The 25,254-nt window shown below is 38.3% G+C and overlaps 1 protein-coding gene across 1 annotated transcript in view; it reads left to right on the top strand.

Annotated features, from left to right (window-relative positions):
- Window positions 1-9,622: 9,622 nt before the first annotated feature.
- Window positions 9,623-25,254, top strand: part of LOC119729633 (arf-GAP with GTPase, ANK repeat and PH domain-containing protein 1-like) — a 44,593-nt gene continuing 28,961 nt past the window's right edge. Inside the window, exon 1 of the mRNA XM_038202281.1 lies at window positions 9,623-9,887. Coding sequence (XP_038058209.1) covers window positions 9,791-9,887 — 97 coding nt within the window. The 5' untranslated portion in view covers window positions 9,623-9,790. The remainder of the gene's footprint in view (window positions 9,888-25,254) is intronic.

Here is a 25,254-nt window from a genome sequence, read left to right on the forward strand (position 1 = left end):
ATGTCAGGACTGGTACCAAAATAATACCCAGGTCCGTCGCCAGCCCTGAGCATCAAGGGGGGCCATAGTACCAACTAGCAATTGCTCGCCAAGGGGGGCGACGGGCCTGCAAATACCCTGTGCAATTATTCCCCCTGAAGTGAAATGATCTCATTTGAAAGAAAAGAATTGCTGAAGGTAGTTTAAGAAAGTGTTTTAACAACAGAATCCGGTTATGAAACCCCAAATATTGTGCATACGTTTCCTCTTATTCCTCATTTTAACAAGAAAGTTGTTATGTACCCTTCTGAAGCTTTTGAGCATTGTGTTGCTTTAACTGAAAATAAATGAATTCACAAATGTACCTTCAAGGATAATGTGCCATGTTTTATCCCTCATTTGCCACCACTGTCACTCATGCTTACATTTCTCCCAGCCTGTTGTAGGAAGACCGCATTTACAATAATATGTTAATGATGAGTCACAGATGAACACCTCCAGCATTAGACTGATAACCCCAATCCTTAATGCAAAGAGAACGGAACCGATATAATGTTACATTGGATACATGATTCATAGGGTTCATTGTTTTGAGTGGGATTTGCACATGGCAACTGGTGCCAACCACAACATGGGAGAAACATGTGGATGTAGCTATGTGTTTGCCAAGTGGTTGTCGAATTAAGACGTCACTATTTTGGGGGAAAGGTAAAGAGTGGTTGCAGTGAATATGACACTGAGGGTTAGTTAAGGAGAATACACGAGAAAGTGTGGATTTTTAATTTAAGATGACTTAAACCATTGCGTCAACAGAAGTATTGGAAAGAATGTTGCAACCTGACGCCACTTTTTTCTTCATATATCATCTCAATGAAGGTCATTCGTTGCAAAAATGACGATAAGACATGAATCTGGGACTGAGAAGTGTTTCCAATTTTGTTAGGAAATACACGTACTTGAAATGACTCTACATAGACTTTGTACACAAGCGCGGAAGTGACGTCAGGTTGCAACATATTTTCCTGGCGTGTTTAGCACAACCAAGTCATTTTGTGTGTATACATGTAGGCTCCTTACGTCAAAATGGATAGTTCAGACAACGATTTCTTTCTGACTAAAGTAGATTTTGCAGCGACGGCAGAGAATCTGACGGTGAAGATGCATTGGTAATTTTCGGAAATCAAATTCTCACACAGACGGTCCTATTCATGCTCGTTATGATGGAGAATAATAGTCCGACGTGTTCAAAGTGTGGATTCGTAATTCCGAATTCACACTTTGTGACCAGTGTAAGAGATTCGTGGATCCGAATCCACACTTTTAACAAAAGAGTGACGTCATAGCAATGGTTTAATTGGATAGATTTGACAAGTTAACGAGTCATCTTTTGGATTGAAATTAAGAAATTGTTGTTTTAGGACAACTTTGGACAACTTTGCACAGAATGTATGTTTATGGTTTACATACATTCAGACACTTACAGTGCAAAGTTGACTGGTATTAATGACAGTTGCGTGTAGCTTCTTACATAATATTAATTGGTTTGTGTTTGTGACAATGTTCATTTATCTTCACTTTTGTTGTAACAGATTCAAACTGTAGTATTTTTGACAAATGGCAATTGTGAAACATGGTGTGACCAGTCCAAGTTACTGAATTTGACTGATAATTCAGATAACTCATGTTGAATCACGCACACAATTCTGACTAGTCCACCCTCAAGTACCGGTACCGGTAGGCATGTTGGGGAAAAAAAATACTCGCATTGAATGAAACATTAATCAGCGACACAGTGCATGGAATGCAAACAGATCTACACGTGTAGCTAGGAGGGGTTGAAATTTAATATTCTGACCAAAAAAAAAAAAAAAAAAAAAAAATTGGCAAATGAATACCAACAGGGAGAGATTTCATTTAATTGTAATCAATATCTGGGTTGTGCATACATGTACATGAACGTTTGGGAATGCGGCCCTGTTTAGCTTGGAGCTGTTTATGTACCACGCGCACCCCACATGCCGCCCCCCCACCATTCATATAACCAAATATCCTCAGGTCTCGCAATTGTACGGTCATCTAGACCGTAGACCTACCGGTACTTCTAGACTGATTGCATCGCCGCTCATGCTGCCGTGAATTCAGGAACTTGATTGCCAGAATTCGATCTGGAAAATGCTAATGGGTCAGACAAATTGGTTAAGTAAATGTTCTTGTCAAAACAAGTGCATTGTTGTTCTTGTGCAAGTGTGGGCCGGCAAATCCGGATAATGTTGTTTTCATAATGTGCGGCACGTGCACATTCCCCAACGTGGTGTCTGTAAACCTTGGCTCATCATCTCAAACATGTGCAGTGAAACCAGGAATAGATGCTGCTTGATGCCACACAAGTGAATTTTAATTCCTTATACAAGGCTAAAAAAAGGGTACCGGCACATTATCGTACTTATTTCAGTAGTACATTTTAGGACGTAAAGGAAAAATGAATACTTAGGCCTAGCCTATATCTCTGATGCTGTTTGATTTCATTAGGAATACTTACAAAAAGTAGATTTATTTTGTTTCAAAAGGCTTTTAAAGGGAATATACAACATTTGCAAACATCGAAAAATAAAACTACTAAGTTTTTACAAAATACCTTACTAGGATGTTGGTAAATGATAGTCTAAAGCATCCTGTAAAATTATGGCACCTGGTGTGAAGTCATTTTCAAGAAAATGGTATTTTTGTATACATTTCCAACGGTGGTCGGCCGACCACCGTTGGAAAAACCTAACTATTTTTAACTATACTGCTCCAAATTTACCATTTTTTTCAGTCCAAATTTTGTTTGCTATTGGTTACATGTTCATGAACAGGTGCAGGCCAGCTAGACTGGTTCCCTAACCTTACAATTTTCCGGCATCAATACATTGATCCATTTCATCTTTAGTGGAGTCAGGGAACCAGACTACTTGAACATTTGTGTTTTTCTTGGTTTTTCCAGCATTTTCAAACACAAAACTTCAAACATGTCAGTGTAACAATATTTGATCTATTATATTAACCCCTCAAATAGTTCATTTCTAAATGTGGACCTTATCTTCATCTCACAATTTTGTGATCCAAATTCAATCAAGAAGTTAATAGAACTTTGTCATTCCTATGCCAACAGCAGACAGGACAAGGAACAAGGGAGGGGCGGGGACGGTGGAGGAGGGGGGGGGGGTGAGGAATGGGATGATGTACATGTATGCACCTTACTCATCAACCATTTTGAATTCTAAAGTACAGTGAAATCTCGATAAGTCAAACTCAGATAACTCAAAACAACTGTTAGGCTAAGTAAAAACAAAGAATCCATTCCTTCAGTAGTATAACAATGATATACAACCCTGCTTACATGTAACTCAAACTCTGCCCAAGTCAAATTTTGAACCTGTTTTGTACATTCCCCTTTACGCACTGCGTATTCTCTCAGAGATGACCCTTACCAGTACTTAACGTCTATATGACGACATGATCCATTTAAAGACAATTTTTACAAGATTTCCCTCAACTTCCTCAGTCCACCTTTAACTGGGATCCTTACATCCTCTCTGCACCGTACATCCTCGGAGCCGGTGACTCACATGTCTTAAAAGAGGATTCAATTAAGCGTTAACAGCTCGGGTTCTGGGTTTAGATCCTGCGTGAAGCCGCGCCGTGTTGACAGACCAAGGGGTCTGTATTATAACCCACTTCGTTTGGACGTCACTTCCGCGTACGACGGGGAAGCGTACGGAGGTACGCTCAGTTGTCTTGAGTTGTCTTCGATTGACCGGTTTGGCAGCAGGCGGGCTGCTTTTGGTCCATCTTCGTTTTTCGCATCATTTGGAATATATGTTATCATAACCTAGATTGAGCCTTGGGCGGAGTCCACACATATCAATCATGTTGATGCATAGAGTTCTCAAGATGTTTTCCACAACAGTTTTTTTAATTTGGAACCTGGGCACATTTGGCAGCCCTTTTTTGAGTGGGTGGGGGCGGTACGTGTACATGTACATTAACCCTCTTGCTGTTTGAACAGTCACAGACAGTCAAAAAATCAGTCCTCTTCCACTGCCATGCCTTTTACACAGGCTAGTCACCAACAGTCAGATCTTATTTTAAGCAAGCACTGTGACTAGTCAAATTCAGTCAAAAACAGACAAAAACAGGCAAGAATTAGGCACAGCTGGCTTATCAATCATCTACAGTCAAAGCATGGAGCTGTATCAAGTTATACATGTACATGAACAGTTACAGCCATTCATTCCTGCTTTATGTAGGCTGGGAGCTCTTAACTGTTGAAAACGGTCACTAGATTTATTTTGACTGAAAGGACAACTTTGCACAGAATATGTATGTTTGCACAGGAGGATTAAATGAGAACTCATTGGGTTAGCATCTCTGTATGTTTCCCTATGCCAATGCAAATAATTAAAAATTATTTATTAAACAAAAAGCAGTCATTTTCACAAAAAAGGATACACATTTCTGTGTTGGTGAGTTTTAAGCATTCCAAATAGTCAGTTTTAAGCATTCCAAAGGTTGTTACATTATACGTGTACATGTACAATGTAGTAATTGTACAAAACAATTGTACAAAAGTGTCATGCATTAAAAATAATTTAATGCATCCTACGGTACATGTTTTTTTGTTTACATGTACATACATGTAAAGTGCATTTACTGTACTTGAAGAGTTGATGGCAGATTTTTTTTTTAACATGTGCGGTGCATACATGTAGTACATTTACTGTACATGAAGAGTTGATAGCTGCTGTCAACAGAGGGCGCTGTTTGCAATCTCTGTGTCCATCAGTGGTTCCATGTGAAGCTTCTCTCTGTTCTTGCATTGTGAGAAGTATGGAGATTTGTCATAGCGCCCTCTGTTGATATTAAATGAACATTTCTTAACTCCTCACCTACCAGTACCCGTGAAATATTCTGACATTTTCTCTCTGTCCGTTTTCATTATTTTCAAATAAACAGTCTGAGGATCGCAGACTCACGAAAATAAGACCATCTGTCCCCCGGAATGAAATTAACGATAACTTATTTCAGAGCATCTACTTAAAGTGCCAAGATTGATCAATTTTTGTGTGAATAGAATGTACATGGAAATATGCAATTTTTCTGTATATATTCACAGTACCATGTACCTGTATACAATTTCCAAATATTGCATTTTAAAATTGCCAGCCAATTTTAAATGGGTACATGCACATTGGTGGGTTTCTAGACCATGTTCTAAAAGGCTGCTTATTTCATTTCTGTCAGCATTCATGAAATGTTTATCTTGGAGAATTTTTTTTTAGTGATATCTTCAATGACTTTTAAAGGTAGAGTAGACCATTAGTCATTGGTGCATTTATTTTGTTTGAAGCAACACAAGTACTTAAATCTATGAGAATTTTGTATATTTCAGGAAAACACAATATTCTGGATCTTGATTTCAATTCAAAAGTTGCTGATTCATGACACAATCCCAAAATCAGCATTCAGGACATGATTCTCATTCAGCCGATTGTTGCTACGTTATGTCACACACTGAACCGACAATTTTCACTAATAATAGCAACTGCGGGCTCGTGTGTGTCTTGTCAATGCGCCCAGTTACATGTACATGTACAAACCAACTGCCAACAGGAAATTTCCAAAACTGTGTCACTTGACACATCTTTGGGAATGACCTTCTTTTAATGTTTTCTGTAAAATGACAGCATGCCTGAAGGAATAATTTCACAGGGAGTTAAGTGTCATTACTATCCTTAAACCAAGTACATTGTAAGCTTGTTGACAATAATTTGGTTGGTTACTTTTTGGATATAATAGATGTAGTAGTCTACGCTATCGTACCTTTAACACATGAATAGCTTTATCATCTGTTCGTTGTTGTATGGCTTTACACAATTCACTCTGACAGGTACATGTACATGTACACTACCCTGAACATTAATTTAAAACAGCTTGTCTTGAGTTACATGTACATGTAGCTCCTCTAATTAGACAATTTTCTCTCAATCATCATCTTTGAAGTACTGAGTCACTCCTGAGTTGCTGTTCCCATTTCAAGTTTTCCGAAAACCTTTCTCCAGATTTACAGTTAATAAATAAATCCAATGCTGAACGTTTTGTTCAGAATTGACAAACATGGAATAGAATACATTGTATTCACTTTTTTGTAAATTTTCTTTTCAATGCAACAGCAAAAGGAAGAGGCAATCCTTTTTAATGCAGAAGAGATAATTTACAAGGTGTTGTTTAGTAGAACTTACAGGGATATTACGGCCTGAAACCCCCAAACATTTTATGTTTTGGATTATTTACTTATCCTATTTCAAAGGTCTGGTTGAAAGGAAACTAATCTAATGTGGGACTGTTCCCGAGAAAATACGAAAAATCCTGGCTGTTTACTTCTGACGCGGCGGACATTTTGTGGCGAGTATTTTGAGCCGTGTCCATTCAATGTGCGGTACACGTTGTGTGTGACACAAAATACTCATAGCACCAATACATGTTGTTTCTCGCACGTCCGCAGAATGTGATGCACTGGTGGAACATGTGCGGCAGGATTGACGACTAGCATCCAACAGCTCGATTTTGAGAGTCAAAATTTTTGACCCCCGAAATTCGTTCTCGCAAGAATTACACAAAAACGCCCAGTTTTTAAAGGGTGGTTGTGTGGACGTTTCTATCCTATTTTTAAATGCTCTTTCCAATTAACATCATTTACTTTAAAAGGCATTCTGTAGCCCAATTGGGTGCTTTCCAAAACATGCAAAACCGTCCCTTTAAACAAAAAGGGCCTTCGAAAAAAATCTTAGTGATTTTGCACACTGTTCCACTGTTAACACCTCAAATGCCTCCGAGCAACATTAACACTGAGTCATTTTGATGCCTGTATCATACACTGAGCTATAGTTTAAGCAATCCCTGCTTACACCATTGTACAATGTTAAGCCTAGGGTCTCCCCAAGCCCCCCATCCCAGGGAAGTAATCCCCACTAGAACACCCCTTTCTTTTATTATCGTTCCTTGGAGAGGTCCAGTTAGCTTGCATCAATGCATCACCAGTCTGTGCAGACCCGCTGCACGTAGTTCTCCCCAGGGGTAGTGCTCTTAATGGGGCCCATTGTTGCTCTGTTGCTGTCCTGGGGTGACCCATCCATTTTGCCACCCTGTCTGACATGCCAGATGATATTGACTGTATACTGCCATTGTGTGGTTGGGTGTAAAACCTTGGTAAATTCTCTTACTTCTTAGTCTTTTGCAGTTAAAAAGTGCCCAAGGTGGTGCGTTGATGTGATGTGGAAGTATTAAATTTTCAGGCTTTTGACATTATGTGTATTGAAATGAAATTATTTTTGTGTGAAGCTTTGGAATGTGGGTGAAGTTACTGTGAGTATGATCAATGAGAGTTGAACATGGAGGAACTAGTAATACATGTAGCTGGCATAATCGTGGCATTTACTTTCATTTTTGTTCTAGGAATCAATGTGCTTTCAAAAAAATGCTTGACAGACAGTAGTGCCAACTAGTCAAAGCCCATTTTTCTTTTTTTTAAATACAGGTTGTACATTTTTCCTAACCTTCCCAAATCCTCCAAAATTCTCTTTGCAAAATGGAGGATTTCGCAGGATTGAGGATACATGGCAAAAAGATCTTGGGCCGGACCTTACAAGTGTTGTTTATGCTCAGCCGTGCATAAATTTAGGCCTTAGATATACTTGAAATCCTCCACATTGCTCCAGGATGTCACTGGCTCTGCCTGAACATGTATTGACAATGATTGCTGGAGGATTTTGCAGGATTGAGGCAGTGGTCACCTCCAAGGACCACATTCAAGAAATTAACGGAGAAGTTTGCAGGATTGAGACTGTATGAAATTTTCACACATGGAGGCAGTTGGATGATTTTGCAGGATTGAGGTTGCATCCTTGCAAAAATGCTTAGGGAGCAAGGGTTAATTATTGGGTTGTGTCATGTTGGTTTACAATATGTACCTGGAGACAATTAAATGTGTAGGACTCAAGAAAAATTAAAAAGTAATGCAAAACAGAATCATTTTATACCAACTTACTGTACATGTAAGTCGACACCCACAAAAATACATGCAAAAGCTTTTCAATTGGTTTGCAATTACAGGTCATTGAAACTAGTGCATTTAATTTCATCTCTCAAAAGCAAAGATTTTTGTTCCCTCAATAGAAAAGAGTGTTTCACAATGAAGCTCGGTATTGTAATGACTTTCCCACCTGCTTCTACCGGTAGTATTGCACAACACACCAGGCACTTGTCAATGTTTATGTAGTGTTGTTTACATGTCCTCAAATAGAGGTCATTTGTGTTGATGGTCAGTCCATATGGTATGTCCAGTCACTGACCACCAAGTCATGGTGGTCAATGGTCAGAAGAACCAATATCACATTCACACCCAGACATGTATTAATATGCACTTGTACATGTATACTATGAGTATGAAACTCTGGCAAGATTTTCTTTAAATTTCAAAAGGATACGGTTTACATGTATGCCTCTGTGAAGTTTTTCTATGTTTATGAGTTTTATATTATTAAATATCATTTATTAATTTAATGGGGAAGTTTATGTTTATTCTGCGCACAAACAAATATGGCACTCTAATAAAAAAAATTAAAAATGGAAGAAAACCAAAAGAATTTCTTACTTTCGAATTCGTGTATATGCGGGGTACAGTGTGTGATTCCATTGACAAATTCACTCTGTAGACCTTTAAACATCTTTCAGTAAACCCAAGAAAATTAGCATGCACAATGCACGGTGTGTTTAACGAATGGGAACATAACAAGGTACGGTAGCCACACATTATGCACACTTGTCAGCCGCACTTACATGTAACAAATATGACTCATTTGTATCATTAAGGAAGACCGGTAATGTACACAGGTACTTCACAGTGTATCACCTGATAACAACTATGGTTGAACATGTACATGTACATGTAACACGTACATGGACCTTTAAATACTTCAGATCAATATGGGCCTAAAAGCCAGTCCCTTTGATTTAATGATTTGGCCTCTTCCATTTAAGGTCAAGGGGGATCCTTTTATGGAATCGGCGGCCGTCTTTACGACCAAACTTTAATGTAATAATTGCAACAATAGACACGGGGAGACACAAAGGATATCTGACACTGTGGACCCCTGCAGTCCTATTCAAATGAAGGAATCCTGCACTGTGTGTGGATCTGTAGGGAATGTTTACACTAGCCAGCCAGAGGTTGCACTGTCATAACTACAAGCCCACCTCGGCTGAATGACACACAGTGCGTCCATAGAGGAACGAACACTCTGTCACTGTGTTCCTCAGTGTGCCGAGCCCATTCACCACACATGTGCATTATTGGATGCGTGTGGTTTACATGCAGGCAGCTGCAATCAGCATAATCACGGAGGTACGGGGATGAATCCTCCCATTAGTCTCTGGAGAATTCAAGGGTTACACATTGGACCTCAGCGTGCAGCCCCACCAGGATGACGATCAAGATGTTTATTAGCACTTGAAGTCTTGAGCATATGTGTTGGTTACATCTTACGACGGGGTGCTAGCTGCGCTACGGCACATACTCCATACCAGTCTTACATGCCTCATTGACACCTGCTTGCGATTTCTGAATGGACAAGCGTATCGTGGCCGGCGTTCACTGCCAAAGGGGCGGGTTAATCACGTTAACCGAGCGTCAGCGGACACGAATGGAGCTTTGAAGCCCAGCGACTGGTTATAGCAGTTGTAAAAAATTTTAACATTTTTATTTCTTGGCTGCATGCCTCACCAACCTTCGGCCCTTACCATGAGCTTTCGCAGGAAGAAGCGGAATAAGCAGCTGAGGAAGACGAGATGTTACAGCGAGATCAACTACGGTAAGGTGTCTTGTCGCGACCGCCAGGTTTAGTTTGCCGACAATACACACACACAACCTGACAACACATTCATAATGTACATTGTACCTTATCAATTATTCACAAGCATACATGATGAATTCTTCACCGGAAGACTATTTTTAAGTGAAAATGTCCATTGGTCATGCCATAAATTTTTGATCCAAAAGTGTGACATTCGTTTTTGTGTCTCTGTTAAATTACTCCCGACCTTTGCAATTTGCCATGCAAGCACATATGATTAAAATTGACTTCAAACTAATTTTGTATTTGTTTGGCAGTAAGGAACATGTATGTTGCTTTACATGAGATAGAAGGCATTATTAGTCCATCATTTGTAATTTGTGCATTTTTGTTCGTTTGAAGCAACAAAAGTGTTCAAAATCTAATGACGGATACTGAACAACTAACCTGATGAAGTTTCAGCTCAGCTTCAGCTGTCTATTCCGAGAAAAGCAGCATTCCACCGGTAGGATCTCAATTTCAAATCAAAAATTGCTGAATCATGTTTTGAATTGCAGCTTTACGCGATGTCGCGCACTGATCCAACGAATTATAGCAACCGCGCGCGCCTGTGCTTCGTGCCAATGCTTGCGCGCATTGCGTCGAATAACAAAACGAACTACTAATTTAAATGTTCCTACTGTGCATCTTAAGACGCACCGTTGGAAAGGCCTTCTTTCGTTGATTACTTAAAAATGATAGCTTGCCAGAAAGATTAATTTCACAGGGAGTTTAGTCCCCTTACTATCTTTCAACCAAGTATGTTTTTCAACAATAATTACGCCAGTTACTTTTTCGGATGGCTGCAAATGATGGACTATAGCTTTAAAGAGTGTGTCCTGAAGTTACAAAATCATAGATCAGATGTACCGGGAACACGGACGCACAAATGGACCTCGAGTTTAAAGGAAGGACCCCTATCATTACTCACATGTACTCTAACATCATGTATTTTAGTGCAAATTATCAGCTGTGTGAAAAATACTATAATTCTCATAACTTTGTACACAAACAAGTAATATCTCTTTCGACAAGTAATATTTAGCTTATTGGCTTGTTCTCCAAATAAACTTTTTCAAATCTACATCTGAAACTGATATTCACCTACAAAAAGAAAGAATTGAGGAAAAGCCTAAAATAAATCCATTTCCCTTTTTTTTGTGTATAATTTTTTTTTTTGGTTAGAAAATACAGTGACTAAATACTGCTGCAATGATATTTTTTTGTAAATCACAAGTTTTTTTTCACAAGTTCACTTTCATTTTGTACCAGAAAACCACAGTAGGAGTAAACCACAGTCCATTGAAGTAAAATCATCAAACCAAGATTACAGTGGTTTGCCAGTTGTGGTATTTGGATTGGAAATAGGTTAAAAAAACCATATTTTTATTGTGGTCGCCAAATACCAACTGTGGTTTGCTTTGGCGGTTGAACATATTTGCTCTGTGCTGTGGTTCCTGCACAATCAACTTGTTATAATAACACCTGGTCTGGCTGCAGCTTTAACACATCCCCTCCCTAGTAGTTTCATATTTCGGGGATTTAAATTGGTCCACTAAACTTGATGGTTACTTTCATTGTATGCGTTGTAACCGGTTCTTGCCTTGAATTGTTTGCTATTAGTCATACAAGCTTTTTGTCCGAGGTGCCAGAAATTGTTTTTGTAATGTGGTGATTTATGTCCAACATAATAACTTTGTTTCTGTCTGTTTTTATTTACAAAATTTACAAGTACAAAACGAGAATAACTTTTCCGAGCTGTATCAAATTTCCCTTTCATTTGTGTTGAAAGGATTACTAAAGTTATACCGGTACTTGCAGTACACCAAGTAAAATATTTTTTTAATTAAATTATAAGGTTGACATGCGAAGTAGTAGCTAGAGTTTTTAACCGCAACCTTCCAAAATGCTCTTTGCAAAATGGAGGGTTTTGCAGGATTGAGGCTATATGGCAAATATGGGAGGCTGATTTTGGAGGATGCACTGTGTCAAGGTCTTGGGCCGGACCTTGTGTTGTTTACGCTCAGCCATGCATAAATTTAGGCCTAGATTATACTTGAAGTCCTCCGCACTGCTCCTGGATGTCACTGGCTCTGGCAGTGATTGCTGGAGGATTTTTTCTAGGATTGAGGCAGTGGTCACTCCTCCAAAGACCACAGTACATTCAAGAAATAACAGAGGATTTTGCAGGATGAGGCTGTACGCAAGTTTTACATGGTAGCAGTTGGAGGATTTTGCAGGATTGAGGCTGTATGCTAGTTTTACATGGAGGCAGTTGGAGGATATTGCAGGACTGATGTTGCATCCTGGCAATATTGCCCAGGGAGTTAGGGTTAATATTTATAATAGGATACAAATGTGAATACTGAAAGCAATCATGTGCCAAAGTTTGTACACATGTAGCTTGTTGTACAATGTACATGTACATGTACATAGTATGTCGTGTACATGTACCATTTGGGCAATTCTTTGGTAACGGAATTACGGAATTTTGTCACTTTGTCAAGGATTATTCTTTCCCAAGAAAATATGTTCTATGCTAGGCAACTTATCTAAACATGGAAAGGGAGCCAAGACCCAGTAGAATTGATTGACCGCTAAAAAAAAAAAATCCCACAAGATTACCCTTTAAGGGGCGGAGCTTAATATCGGTAACGGAATTACGGACGGAGGACAAGCATATTTGAGTTCTCGCTTAAATTAATAAAACTCTCTGAAGTTTTGAAATTTTAAAATTGGACACTACCTGTTATTTGTAGAGTTCAGGGGTGTTGTTAACTACAATGCAGAACAAAGTTGAAAAAATAATCACTCTTTTCATAATTTGCATTTTAATCACGGTAACGGAATTACGCCTGGGCGGTAACGGAATTACGCCATAGGTTTACATGTAATAGGTAAATGCAATACATTAACATTGAATTTAACATAAACTCATCACAATACAAATTTTAGAAGTTTATAAAATGCCACAAGGGGACAGCTAAGTGAAAATTAGCAGATCAAAATGTAAATGTAGGCCTAAACATGTCTGGGCTTCATTTTTTAGGTCAAAGGTCAAGGTCAAATGAAAGCAGTCTGGTGATGGCTGCATTGCCTGTTAGCAATGTATATTTTTTTTTACCGAAAATCAAATTTTACTATGAACAATTGTATTATCGTATTTTACTAGTTTATCGTGGAAAATACAATAAAACTGCACTGGTTGGGATCTCTGAGCAAGGGAAGATGTTAAGTTATGCCAAGTAGAAGTACAAGTACAGTCTGGTACTCAACTTTCATATACTTGTTGTGGAATATATTTTCTGTGGGTACCAGACAACGGCTTTGGGAACACATATTTAAAGGGAATGTACATCATTAGCTTTTGCTGTAATTTTCAGAAATGAACTATTTGAGGGGTTAGTATAATAGATCAAATATTGTTACACCGACATGTTTGAAGTTTTGCGTTCGAAAATGCTGGAAAAACCAAGAAAAACATAACTATTCAAGTAGTCTGGTTCCTTGACTCCACTAAAGGTAAATTGGATCAATTTATAGATGCCAGAAAATTGGAGGGTAAGGGAACCAGACTAGCTGGCCTGCACCCGTTCATGAACATGTAACAAATAGCAAACAAAATTTGGACTGGAAAGAGTGTAAAGTTGGAGCAGTAGTTGAAAAATAGTTAGGTTTTTCCAACGGTTGTCGGCCGACCACCGTTGGAAATGTATACCAAAATATCATTTTCTTGAAAATTACTTCACACCAGGTGCCATAATTTTACAGGATGCTTTAGACTGTCATTTACCAACATCCTAGTAAGGTATTTCGTAAAAACTTGGTAGTTTTATTTTCTGATGTTTGCAAATGTTGTATATTTCCTTTTAAGCATCTAAACAACTATTGGCATTTTCTAAATAGTAAAAAAGAAAAAGTAAAAGTAAAAAATATCAATGGAACACCTGATTATTTTTAATTGAATAATAGCAAATTAAAGAGGGAAATGATTTAACAAGTAATTTAGTATTTAAAGTTATTGTCCAAGGTTACATGCAAATCTCCTATTTAAAATGTCATGTACACGTACATAATCTGGAGTAAGTGTGCATACTTTGTGCATGCGTAATTCCGTTACCGTAATTCCGTTACCGTTTTGTAATTCCGTTACCGCTTGGAAAAATGCCAAGAAATTACTATTTTAAAGTTTTTATTTTTCATTTATGTTTATAGTAGGGTCTTTTCTCAACATACATGATTTGAAGAAAAAAAACAAGAAAATTTGTGAAATAAGTAACTTTTGCCATTTTTTCGGTAACGGAATTACGTGCTAATTTTGACATTTTCAAATGAAGGCCTACACTATATATATATATATATTTAGATTTTTAGATTTTTTTTAATGACCCTGAGTAATGTTAGTAACTTGTAACATCATAAAATAAATCAAATCTTTTCCCTATAATTCAGAAAGTAATACATACACAAAATTATTTTTTTTTACCAAATCTGAACGTTTTTAATCATAAATTGCAAAAATCACTGTTTTTACCAGAAATATGTATTTTTTTTCAATTTCGTTTTTTGAGCTGAATTCCCCATTTAATTGAGGTCTGGAAAAAGTACAAAAAAGGTTTAATATGTAAATATTTATTTTTGACATTTTTTGCTCTCCCATGGAGAATTGCCCATGTACCATATATCAGTTGCACTACATGTACCCGTATACTTGCAAAGATTGGAAGGGTGCAGTAAATACATCTTGTTTTACCAAGAGCTGGAGACAAAAACAACAACAACAGCAACATCCGCAATGACAACAACATGACAAAGGCCCCACATTGTATAAAACCATTTTCTCAGACTTGAAGTGGGATCTTCAACGTGCTCAATGCAAGTTCATGTACATTGTACATGTACACCTCAGATGCGTGTATTTGTCTGGCTTTCAACATAGCCTACTGCTGATAATGCCTGCCCTTTGCCATCGCTACACAGGGTCAGGTGGAGATAACAGTGGCGTATTTATTAGCCATTACGAGCAAATGATATCTCGTGTAGTACTCCCTCCCATTGTACATGTGCATGTACATGGGGACCCGCTGGAGTACCGGTACCTGTCAAATGTCAATAAACCTTGGGGCACCTGTTGAGGCAGAATTTTTCAAGGTGGCGTTGTTCTGTGATGTTTTGTTGTCAGGGATCGGTCCATGTTCAAGGTCTTGGAGCAGTGTGAAGGGCATGGATTTCAACAGGCAAATGGCTGTTCCCTGCAGTTCTGTCTTACCTCATCAGGGACATGCAAGCTGTTTCATGATGGGTGCAGACCAGTAAATCGGTCCGAAATTGCCTACGCCGGCCAAATCACGATTTGCATGCCCTCAAAATCTTCAGTATTTGAGCATGCTGTGGGCCATGAACTTGAGGGTTTGTAAAAAATATGGGTGGAAGCCGTGCACAGGACTGGGAGCTTGCAGTTCTGTGTAATTTGGTTGTAATTTGGACCCTAAAAGCGCTCTATTTTGCAATGGAGTGTAGGCATCGTTTTTCAAAATGGCGATGGGCTTCAGGACTATTTTCAGGGGTGATCATCTTCAGATGGAAATTTCTCCTAAAAGTCATCAGTTGACCCCCCAAAAATTGAAAAGAAAATGAAAGATGATGAAATAAGCTTTAATTTGATGTGTGTCTCGAATACATTGGAGAGTTGTGAGTATTTTTCCCGAATTTTTAGAGTGGGAGCATTTACCATTGTGGTCTATGGAAGTTTATTTACTGGTCTGCTACCTGATGTGTAGAGGACCTGCTAATACATGCATGTGGTTTGGAAAAAAGATGGTACTATCCCATTCAGTGACATTTCTTCTGTAGTGACTTGTACCGGTATGGCTTAAATTGGATTTTAAGCGTGGATTAGTCTTTCCCGGTTATGTCTGATTAAAAGTTATAGAGTGGACGGACATAAGAGACTGAGTGATTATTGTAGGTTGGGTAATCAAGTGTGATTAAGCTAGGGTGCGAGCAGAGGATTATGTTCGCAAATCCTCTTGTTAGCAATAGCATGCTTTCGTGCCTTGCTGTTTGGGCTCTCTTCAGTTGCAGATTGGTGATTCAAAACTCGCGGAAAGGTTTGGGTTGGGATTGGGTATGTTCCAATCAGATATCGTAAGTTTCGAGTGTTTCAGGGAACATTTTTGTGTGTGTAAATTTGAGCACAGCATACATGTTTAAGCCAGTATTAATGCAATTAATAAAAGCCTCCTGCTGTCTGAACAGTCATAGAAACATGTAGTCAACAAAATCAATCCTTTTCCCCTGCCATGCCTTTTACATGTACACAGGCTAGTCACCAACAGTCAGATCATATTTTTAGCATGCGCTGTGACTAGTCAAATTCAGTCAACAGACAAAAGCAGGCAACTGGTAGGCACAGCTGGCTTACCAGTCAGCTACATACAATGTACATGTACAGTCAAAGCATACATGTACATGTAGCTGTATCAAGTTATAGAAACAGTCACAGCCAGTCAATCCTGCTTTATGTGGGCAGGGAGCACTCAACCGCTAAAAACAGTCACTTGACTGATTTTGACTGAAAGGACGACTTTGCACAGAAGGCATGTTTGCATAGGAGGGGTTTTGATTTGAAATACCGGTACATACATACACATGTACATGTATATTAAGTACGTTTTGTTTGTATTTAAATCAACATGCTTGCTTCCAATAAATCTTCAATGAATCGTTTTGCATATTTTTGTAAGGACAAAATGTTAAACACTGATTTTTATCAGAGCCAAAGTCAACACACACATTTCATTTGTTCAAATTTTTTTTGTCTTTCATTTGATAGAATTTCCTCTGCGAAGTCAAGATTTTCATTGTGGTGTTTCAAAGGGGAAGTCCCTTAAACAGTCTTACCAGAGACACTTTCCTTATCTGTATTACTTCCTTTTAAAAAGTAGATAATTGTATTGTTTTAGGAACCTATATTTCATTACGCCGGAAACCTAGACTTGCACACATATTCAGTTGAAGAAAAAGAAACCCATCAGATTTGCAGTCCTTCATAATGTCATAATTTTTGTGGTAAAGAATAGAAAAGCCAAAAGAACTCACCAGTAAAACTAAAATTCATGAAAATTTATGAAATGTACTGTACACATAAATGTCATTCTCTCCCCCCCCCCCCCCAGAACATCTGCTCATAGATTTCTGAGATTGACAATTCTGGCTGAAGCGGTGGTTTAGAATTGAGCAAACTGGCCAGCAATTTATAGTGATTCAGCTGGCTTTGCGCCCGGGTATTACATATTATGCACCATATTGTCAGCGGCTAGCAACGACATTAGAGTGAACGTCCGAATGGGATGGGCAGCCAGACGCTGTTGATTATTGACTGAAAATGCAGAATTGTCGGGTTAGCGGAATTCATTTTGACTCTCGGTGTGAACACAGAGCTAATGACTCTCTGAACAAAATAGTCTATTTTCTATTTCAGATAATCCTACCTGTACATTCCGAAATAAAGTGTCAAAAAAATGGTTTCATGTTTAGTCTTTACCCGTAACCTTGTTGTGTATGTCAAAGGAAAATTGAGGCTGTGTAAAGTTTTCTTTCAAAACATTTTCCCACATTTTAGCAAACGCAGCCATCGCATTCCTGTATAATTTGAATCTTCTGATGATCCCATCTGAGAACAGATGAGTACTATTTTGAAGAACTTGCCTGAAAAGGCAAAATTAAGGGCAATTCTGTAAGCATACTATTAATTAAGGAAGTGGAAGTGAGCCAGGGTATTTAATACATTACTTCAAATTAGAAATTAAAATATTGGCAAAGAGATATTTCTTCAACTCAGTTCCTCAAATGAAGCATTCATCCGAAAATATCATGTGATGGCACCCTCAGACCCTTACTTAATGTGAAATATGGAATTTAAGCAAGAACTGAAACAAGATACATGAAGAAGTAACTTGAGCAATTTTTTCATTTTAACTTCCCTGTAATGCACAGCATTTTCTTGACCTCTTTCCATATTTCTTGCAAAAAATTACATGCTGAATTGTTACAATCAGTGTATGAATGTGTCATGTATATCATCCCCCAAAAAATTACATTTTATTATAGCTGATTAAGTTACATGTACATTCAAATTTGGCAAAAAAATCCTCCATGTAAATGATAATTTTTTTGTTGTACTTTCTCGCCAACTGATACATTATCTGTTCTGCGGGCGAGTTTTACAAATAAACTTTCAGATTGGAATTGATCCTAAATCACCCCGGCCAAGGTCGTCGCCACTCTAACAGTGATATTTATATCATTATGCTGCAATCGTAAATCTCAAAACAAATTCAGACAATTTATCGCCCAATTCCCATACCATATAACACTCAATCCCGTCCGTACGACTAGGGACTAGTCAACACGTATGCCCCCACCTGCAATAAATGCCTCATTGGGTCCGCGGCAAATTAACACTGCGGACAGCTGAGTTACAATGTAATTATTTATGGTGGGTGATTATTTATTTACTCAGTAATGCAATATTATAATGGGACGGGCCTCGGTCGCAAATAACCTTGACATTGATCAGTTTAGTGCATGGTCAGTGGATGAATGCTTTCAATACTGCAGTCTGCATTTGCCTGTATTTCAATGATTTTTAGTTTAATATCGGTTTTTTTCCTTCGCCGAAATAATGTATAGTAGATTTTGTCGGGAAAAAGCAATGGACATGTACATCTGGGAAATAACATGTGCACACATGTTTAAATTATCACACTTCAAAACTGTTCATACTAACATACACGTACATGTACATGCATGTAAATGTACATGTACACATGTATGTGATTGTGAATGTAAAATTTGAAGTTTTCATTTTTAGATATACCACTAACTTCTCCTGATAAGGTTTGTATTATTTGTAAAGGTTGTCTCACTTTACAAGAATTGTTGAGAGAAATTCAATTTTAAAACAGCTTATGCCATAGGATATTCTGAAAATACGAAGCAAAATAATAAATACTGTACTATTTTTAAGGGGTCAAAATCACTGCACTTTTTGCCCTTTAGTTGCATCTGTTTGATTATAGTGATAGGCTATGCATAATGCTTGTTGTTAAAAAAACTCTGAATATTCAAAAATTTGCTGTGCACATTTGTACACACATCAAAATAATGATCAAAATAATGCACAAACTTGACTTGGACATTTTCTAATCATTCAAGTTCATTGTGTATTCTGATCCTTAATAGTGCTTTGCATAAAATTGGACACATGTTTGCATATATCCACCACTAAGCAGACTGTTTAATGAAAAAGCTGCTTATTTTTTTCCTTCGAAATGTATTTTTGTTTTCTTTGCAATCGCTTCCATCAGCATTCACTCAAAATTCTGCCAGAAATGAACCCTTTCAGTGAATAAAAATATTTACGTTTCCGTCTACAAAACCTTACGTGGCAAAGACGGATTTTGTAGATGATGAAGTCGTCAGGGTTTTTTTACTCGCCACTGCCGTGTCTCATGGGTTAATATGTTATGATAGATCAGAGATTGCTGGGTTGGGTCAATATGCTTTCATATTTCCCCTTAGAGATCCCCAGCGCTCGGTCAATATGCTTTCATATTGCCCTCGGGGGCTAGTTCCTGAGTCATCATGCTCGCTGATGTCGCGTCACAAGAGAGACGTGGATTGGTTCGATTAAATTGACATGAATTATGAAAAACTTCACTGGCACATACATTGTATTGAATGTGACCTGCTGCCCCTAAAGAAGTCTGTATATTTTCAAAGCTGTATTTATACTGATGAATATATACGTGTAAAGGTACCATTAAGGAGACATGTCATCGTAATTTCTTCGCACAATGGGAGACATCAGTCATTAGGGAGACATTTTCATGTCTCCCTAATGTCACAGCCCCCTTTAGAGGCAAAATTTTAGTGTCACAATTAGATTATATTTGTTGCTCGTGGTCTAATTAGTAAACATACCGAAATTCATGGAAAAAGAATAAGGGAATATTGGGTTAGGGCACATTTAAGTTTGAAAAATTTTGTGCACAAGTCTCCCAAATGTCCAATCCAGGGTAATAATTATAACTGTTATCATATTCTGTAGAACAAAAGCTTAGAAATCAGTGATACGCAAGTGTGTGCTGTAAATTTTTTTATGTTAGGTTTTGCCTTTTCACCCCAAGCACCTTAGCTTGCTTTCGCTTTCACAATGTACTCGAAGAATGGGGAGATGTATGCATACATGTAGCTTTGTTTTATTGTAAAGTTAAATACACTTCATTCCTTTTTTCTGAGTGAAACAAAAGCGGGGAAAAGCATAGTTGTTCAATGTCACTCTAAATTTGAAGACAAACAACCCACTTTGAAACCTTGTTTTACTAACCTTTTTGACATGCATACTTATGGCTGATACAATACATTTTACTTGTCTGTAAGATCACGAACCTTCACTCTTTGTTTGTGGGTGTGGACATTGATTCTAATCTTTCTTTCAATGTGGTCGAAATAAAAGTTTCACAGAATGAAAAACTTGACAAGTTCTTCACAAGTTCGCATGCACATTTAAACATTACATTTTTTTTGGTCTCTTGCGCTCAGTACTGAAATTCAAGATCGTAAGATTACATGTCTAGAGGCATTGCTACACGCTTTCACAAATGCTTGCATGTTAGCACCAGTAAATACAACAAAACAGTCCCAACAGGCGAGGGGGGGGGGGCAAAATCAGGGTAGAATTTCTCAACGCTTTGGTGTGATTATAGGGTATCCATTGCGCACGATCTTTTGTTAAAAAAAAAATTGGGGCTGTTCAGGCCATTCTCTGACAAAGCCATCACATAAATGTGGCTGGAGATAGCAATCTAAAAGCAACTGTAAAAAGAAAAGTGCAACCAACAAAGAAGTACCAGTAATGGATGTTTTTACACTCGGGCCTTTCTGCCAAGTCCTTGACACTGAGTTAAAAAAAAAAAATGTGGTTTTCATTTCTGTTCCCTCTGTCGACTATCTGCATTTTTGCGTGTGCGGTCTGATTGACCGAGTCTAATGAAGTAAGATGTTCACATTGTGGTTGCGGCATGTCTGCATTGTGCATTAAGTGTTCGGCCGAACAAAATCTCCTTTGTCACCTACGTTTCTTATTTCTCAATCGTCTGTCATCTCTCAAAAAAAGTCCATATTTGGTTAAAAAAAATTCTGAATGCTGAAAAATCCAATATGCTCCAGGGGCCAACATCAATGAATGTGTACATGTACATGTACGTGCGCAATTGTAGTTTTGCTTTCCTTCGATACTTGGGATCGTATTGCCACATAAGTGAGTCACCGATCTCTGAACTGCATCTTGCTATTTGAATTACGCACTCGGTAAATAGCCTGGGCAATTTAGCACGAGAATGAGACAGGCGATGGTTATAAAGTTACCCTGCTTTTAGGAGCAAAGTAGAGATGGCGGGAGCTTGTTATAAAGGTGGAACGGTCCCTTGGCTGAGAAATGAAACGAGGGGACAAAATTAATTTCGGTCATTTGCAGACCGAGCCATGCACCTTGAAAGTACACTTTCGATAAATGCATAATGATAAATGCATCTGGGTCATTCTGTAAATTTAAGGTTCAAAATGTGACATTTTTCCTGTCCCATATTTCCTTGGTACTTTGTCATTCGCCATTCAAGTATCATTAACCCTAACCTTCCGAGATCCTCCAAAATCCTCTTTGAAAAAAGGATGATTTTGCAGGATTTAGGATATATATGGCAAAAGTGTGTGGCTGATTTCAGAGGATGCACTGTGTCAAGGTCTTGGGCTGGACCTTGTGTTGTTTATGCTAAGCCGTGCATAAATTTAGGCCTACATGTATAATACATGTACATGTACTTGAAATCCTCTGCATTGCTCCAGGATGTCACTGGCAACAGGATGCCAGTGATTGCCCGAGGATTTTGCAGGATTGAGGCAGTGGTACCCCCTCCAAGGACCACATTCAAGAAACAACGGAGGATTTTGCAGGATTGAGGCTGTATGCTACATGTACATGTACATGTATTTTCACATGGAGGCAGTTGGAGGGTTTTGCAGGATTGAGGTTACATCCTAGCAAAAATGCCTAGGGAGTTAGGGTTTTAAGAATGACTTCAAACAATGTTTTAATTGTTGGGTACATGTAGGTAGTGTGCTTTACAAACTAACTCTTGGAGGATGACTGCATTAAGGAGTGCATCAGAATTATGAAATCATATATGTCAGATGTAACAGAGACAGGAAAAAAAAGTGGACCAAAATCTATAAAATGACCCAAGTGCTGGTACATTATTCATACAAATAATTTTTTTTTTAGTGATAAAGCACTTAGATGCAATAGTGGATTAACAATAGAGAGTGCATGTGTTGGATTAAAAGTTACATGTACAATGTACCGGTACCATACCTGTGTTATCCACAGTACACATACATCTACATGTACATTGTGGAAATACATGTAAGAGTGCTCTACTTCAGTAGAGAAAGGCGTCATGTGCACGCATTTGAACACGTAGTTCGTGAGAAACGAGGAAAGGGATACTAGTGTAAGTGTTCCCCGAAATGAAAATCAGTGTCCAGCTTCTATCAGTTAACAGTTTCGCTATTAAGTGTGTCCTATTTATAGTTCAAGATGATATTCGTGTGGTGCCTTACAATCTGAAGTTGATTTAGTTCACTTTTACCGGTTCAAGGAATTATGTGAAATGAAACTCTCTTCATTTCACAGAAATTCAATTTTCGTTTTAGTTGTGAGAAGTTTGATATGTATGCAGTGGTTAAACAGTAATTAGATATTCGTGTGGTGCCTTGCAATCTGAAGTTGATTTGTATCACTTTTACTGTTTCAGAGAAACGTTAAATGAAACTCTTTTCACTTCACAGAAATTTGATCTTAATTTTAGTTGTGAGAAGTTTGATATGTGTGCAGTGGTTAAGCAATAATTAGCACAGCAAGAGGCACACTTACAATGTACCTCAGAGGAAAGAATTTCTTAAATTACTTTCCGTAACAATAAAAATCGCCATGCACATGCGACCGTCAGCACATCCATGCCATGAAATAGCACAACTTTTTCTGCTTACTGTTAAGCAGCACTGTTGAATTGGGTCCTGTATGTACATGTACAGTACATGTGCATAGAGTAAATTGTTTATGTAATTTACAAGTACAACTTCCATGCACATGTATCAGTGTATGTGTACTGTCAGTGATTTTTTTCCCCATCTAGTCCGACCACAGCGACATGAACTATAGGCTACTAGGGCAGAAAAAGAAATGTCAGGCCCTCAACATGCAGCTCAGTACCTGTACATGCCAATTCATGTAATGGAACATGTGCCTATTGATTTTTTTTTCGCTGAGAACATCAAGTCCATGTTGGCTGGGACTGATCATCATGTCAGAGTCAACGTTAAGTAGGGGACTGTATAGACTCTCCTTGCAGGCCGTAGCAGCCTGTTCTTGCCTGTCTCGAGTGTTTCACAGACCGTGCCATATGTTCACTGTTTGTCCAGCGCTTTGCTTTCGATACTCTGACAAACAACTGTTTTATGCTCTTTGACTATGTGTGAGATAGAGTTTGACAAAAATAATGCTACATGTGTGCTTATACCCTCAGCAACAAGACCCAAATTTGATGGGGCAACTAAGCGGAAAATATAGTGGAGTCCCCTAACGTGGCGCACTTCAACGTTTCACTCGCTTTTCCTCATGCAGTGTTGCCACACCTCTTTGTTGACAAACTTTAAATTCATTCAGTTAAATACCGGTACTGCTACATTTACCTGTATTATGCTTGCTGTTTAACTTTTGGAAACAATTTCAGTGTCATGAAATTTAGTCCGAAATTCAAAAACGGTGGCGTCCGGAAAATCGGGCGCAAAATCGGCTGAGTGTTCCCTTATATAATGCAGCGCACTTGAACAGTTCTTGGCAAATCATAATTTAACATTAAAGAATTTCTTTAATTTAAAGTTGACAAATTCTGTACATGTACAATACAATACCAAAATTCATTGAATTGTGAATGTTATTGAGACATGTTTATTTTTCTTTCAGATGTTTACATTCACATGACTTCAAATTTGTAATTGTACAGTATGAATACATGGTTCAGGCCTTTAATTGACTTGATTTACAATCACAATTTAAAGTCTTGTTTATAAATTTAATTCTTCTTTTGAGTTTAACTCAGTCGAATACTCAGTCACTTCTCAGATACATGTACGTAAAGAGATGCATGTACATGTACTATCCATTGTACATGTACGGTACCTGTACATGTTTGTATGCAGTTGGGCATGTGTGCTGCTAAGCTCGTGCACATGTACGTACATTGTACGTCTGCATTGGTCATTGTGTATACTGGTCTCGGCGATCAATGCAACATTTCAATTAATCAGGGCTGAAACTGTACATATGCGGTAGTCTACTGGGGCTGCAGGGCCAGACTGCCGGCCGGCGGTTTAATTAAATCACATCAGAATAGAAGAGAGAGAGAGAGAATGGTTTGGTTTGACGAAATCTCAAAGGAATAAAAAATTGGGGTTCGGTGGGCTGGTAGCGAGATCAGCGATCAGTGGGTGTGTAGAAGGCAATTGGGTCAATGTCGGCCGAAGGGAAACGAAGAGGTAATGAACCGTGCACACGTATCTGTGTAATTTCATTGTATGTGTTCAGTAAGACCTGCCCGTCTTCATCCTGTGTCATCGGAGGCATTCATTCAAGGGTGCTATAATCTAGTCCGAGGCTCGCTCTTTTATTGGAATTGAGGAAAAGAGATGAAATTTTGCATCAGTGCTTTGCAAAAAAAAAGAGCAGGCTTCAACAATAAATTCCTGTTTCAACACCCAACATTTTGAGATTCAGATGATGGTAGTAAATTTAGATAATTTATCGGCCTGTGGTACCAGTACATGTGTACAGCATACTGCATGCCTGAAGATAATAATCCACTTCAATTTCTTTCAACAAGCCATCTTTCACTCGACTCGGGACATACACTGACTCATCTTCAACCCCGAGCAACATTTACACTTCATTTCAGATGATAGACAGTAATAAATCATCCTATTTTGAAAATAAAAGCAACGAAATAGACCAGATAGCAAAGTTGTTGTAAGTTTCTGTTGCTCTTATTTTTAAAAATGTTTCTTGGTTTTTGTGTTTGTGGGGCATACATGTCTGATGCAAAAAGTCTGATGCAAAAACAAGACATACATGTACAAATCTGATGCAAAAACGGAATTAGATCTGCTGGGATGGGCCCAATGTGTTTGTGCATGCATGTGACAGTTATATGTACGTGTACAGTAT

Source organism: Patiria miniata, unplaced genomic scaffold (genome assembly GCF_015706575.1).
Source record: "Patiria miniata isolate m_02_andy unplaced genomic scaffold, ASM1570657v1 HiC_scaffold_21, whole genome shotgun sequence".
Taxonomy (NCBI): domain Eukaryota; kingdom Metazoa; phylum Echinodermata; class Asteroidea; order Valvatida; family Asterinidae; genus Patiria; species Patiria miniata.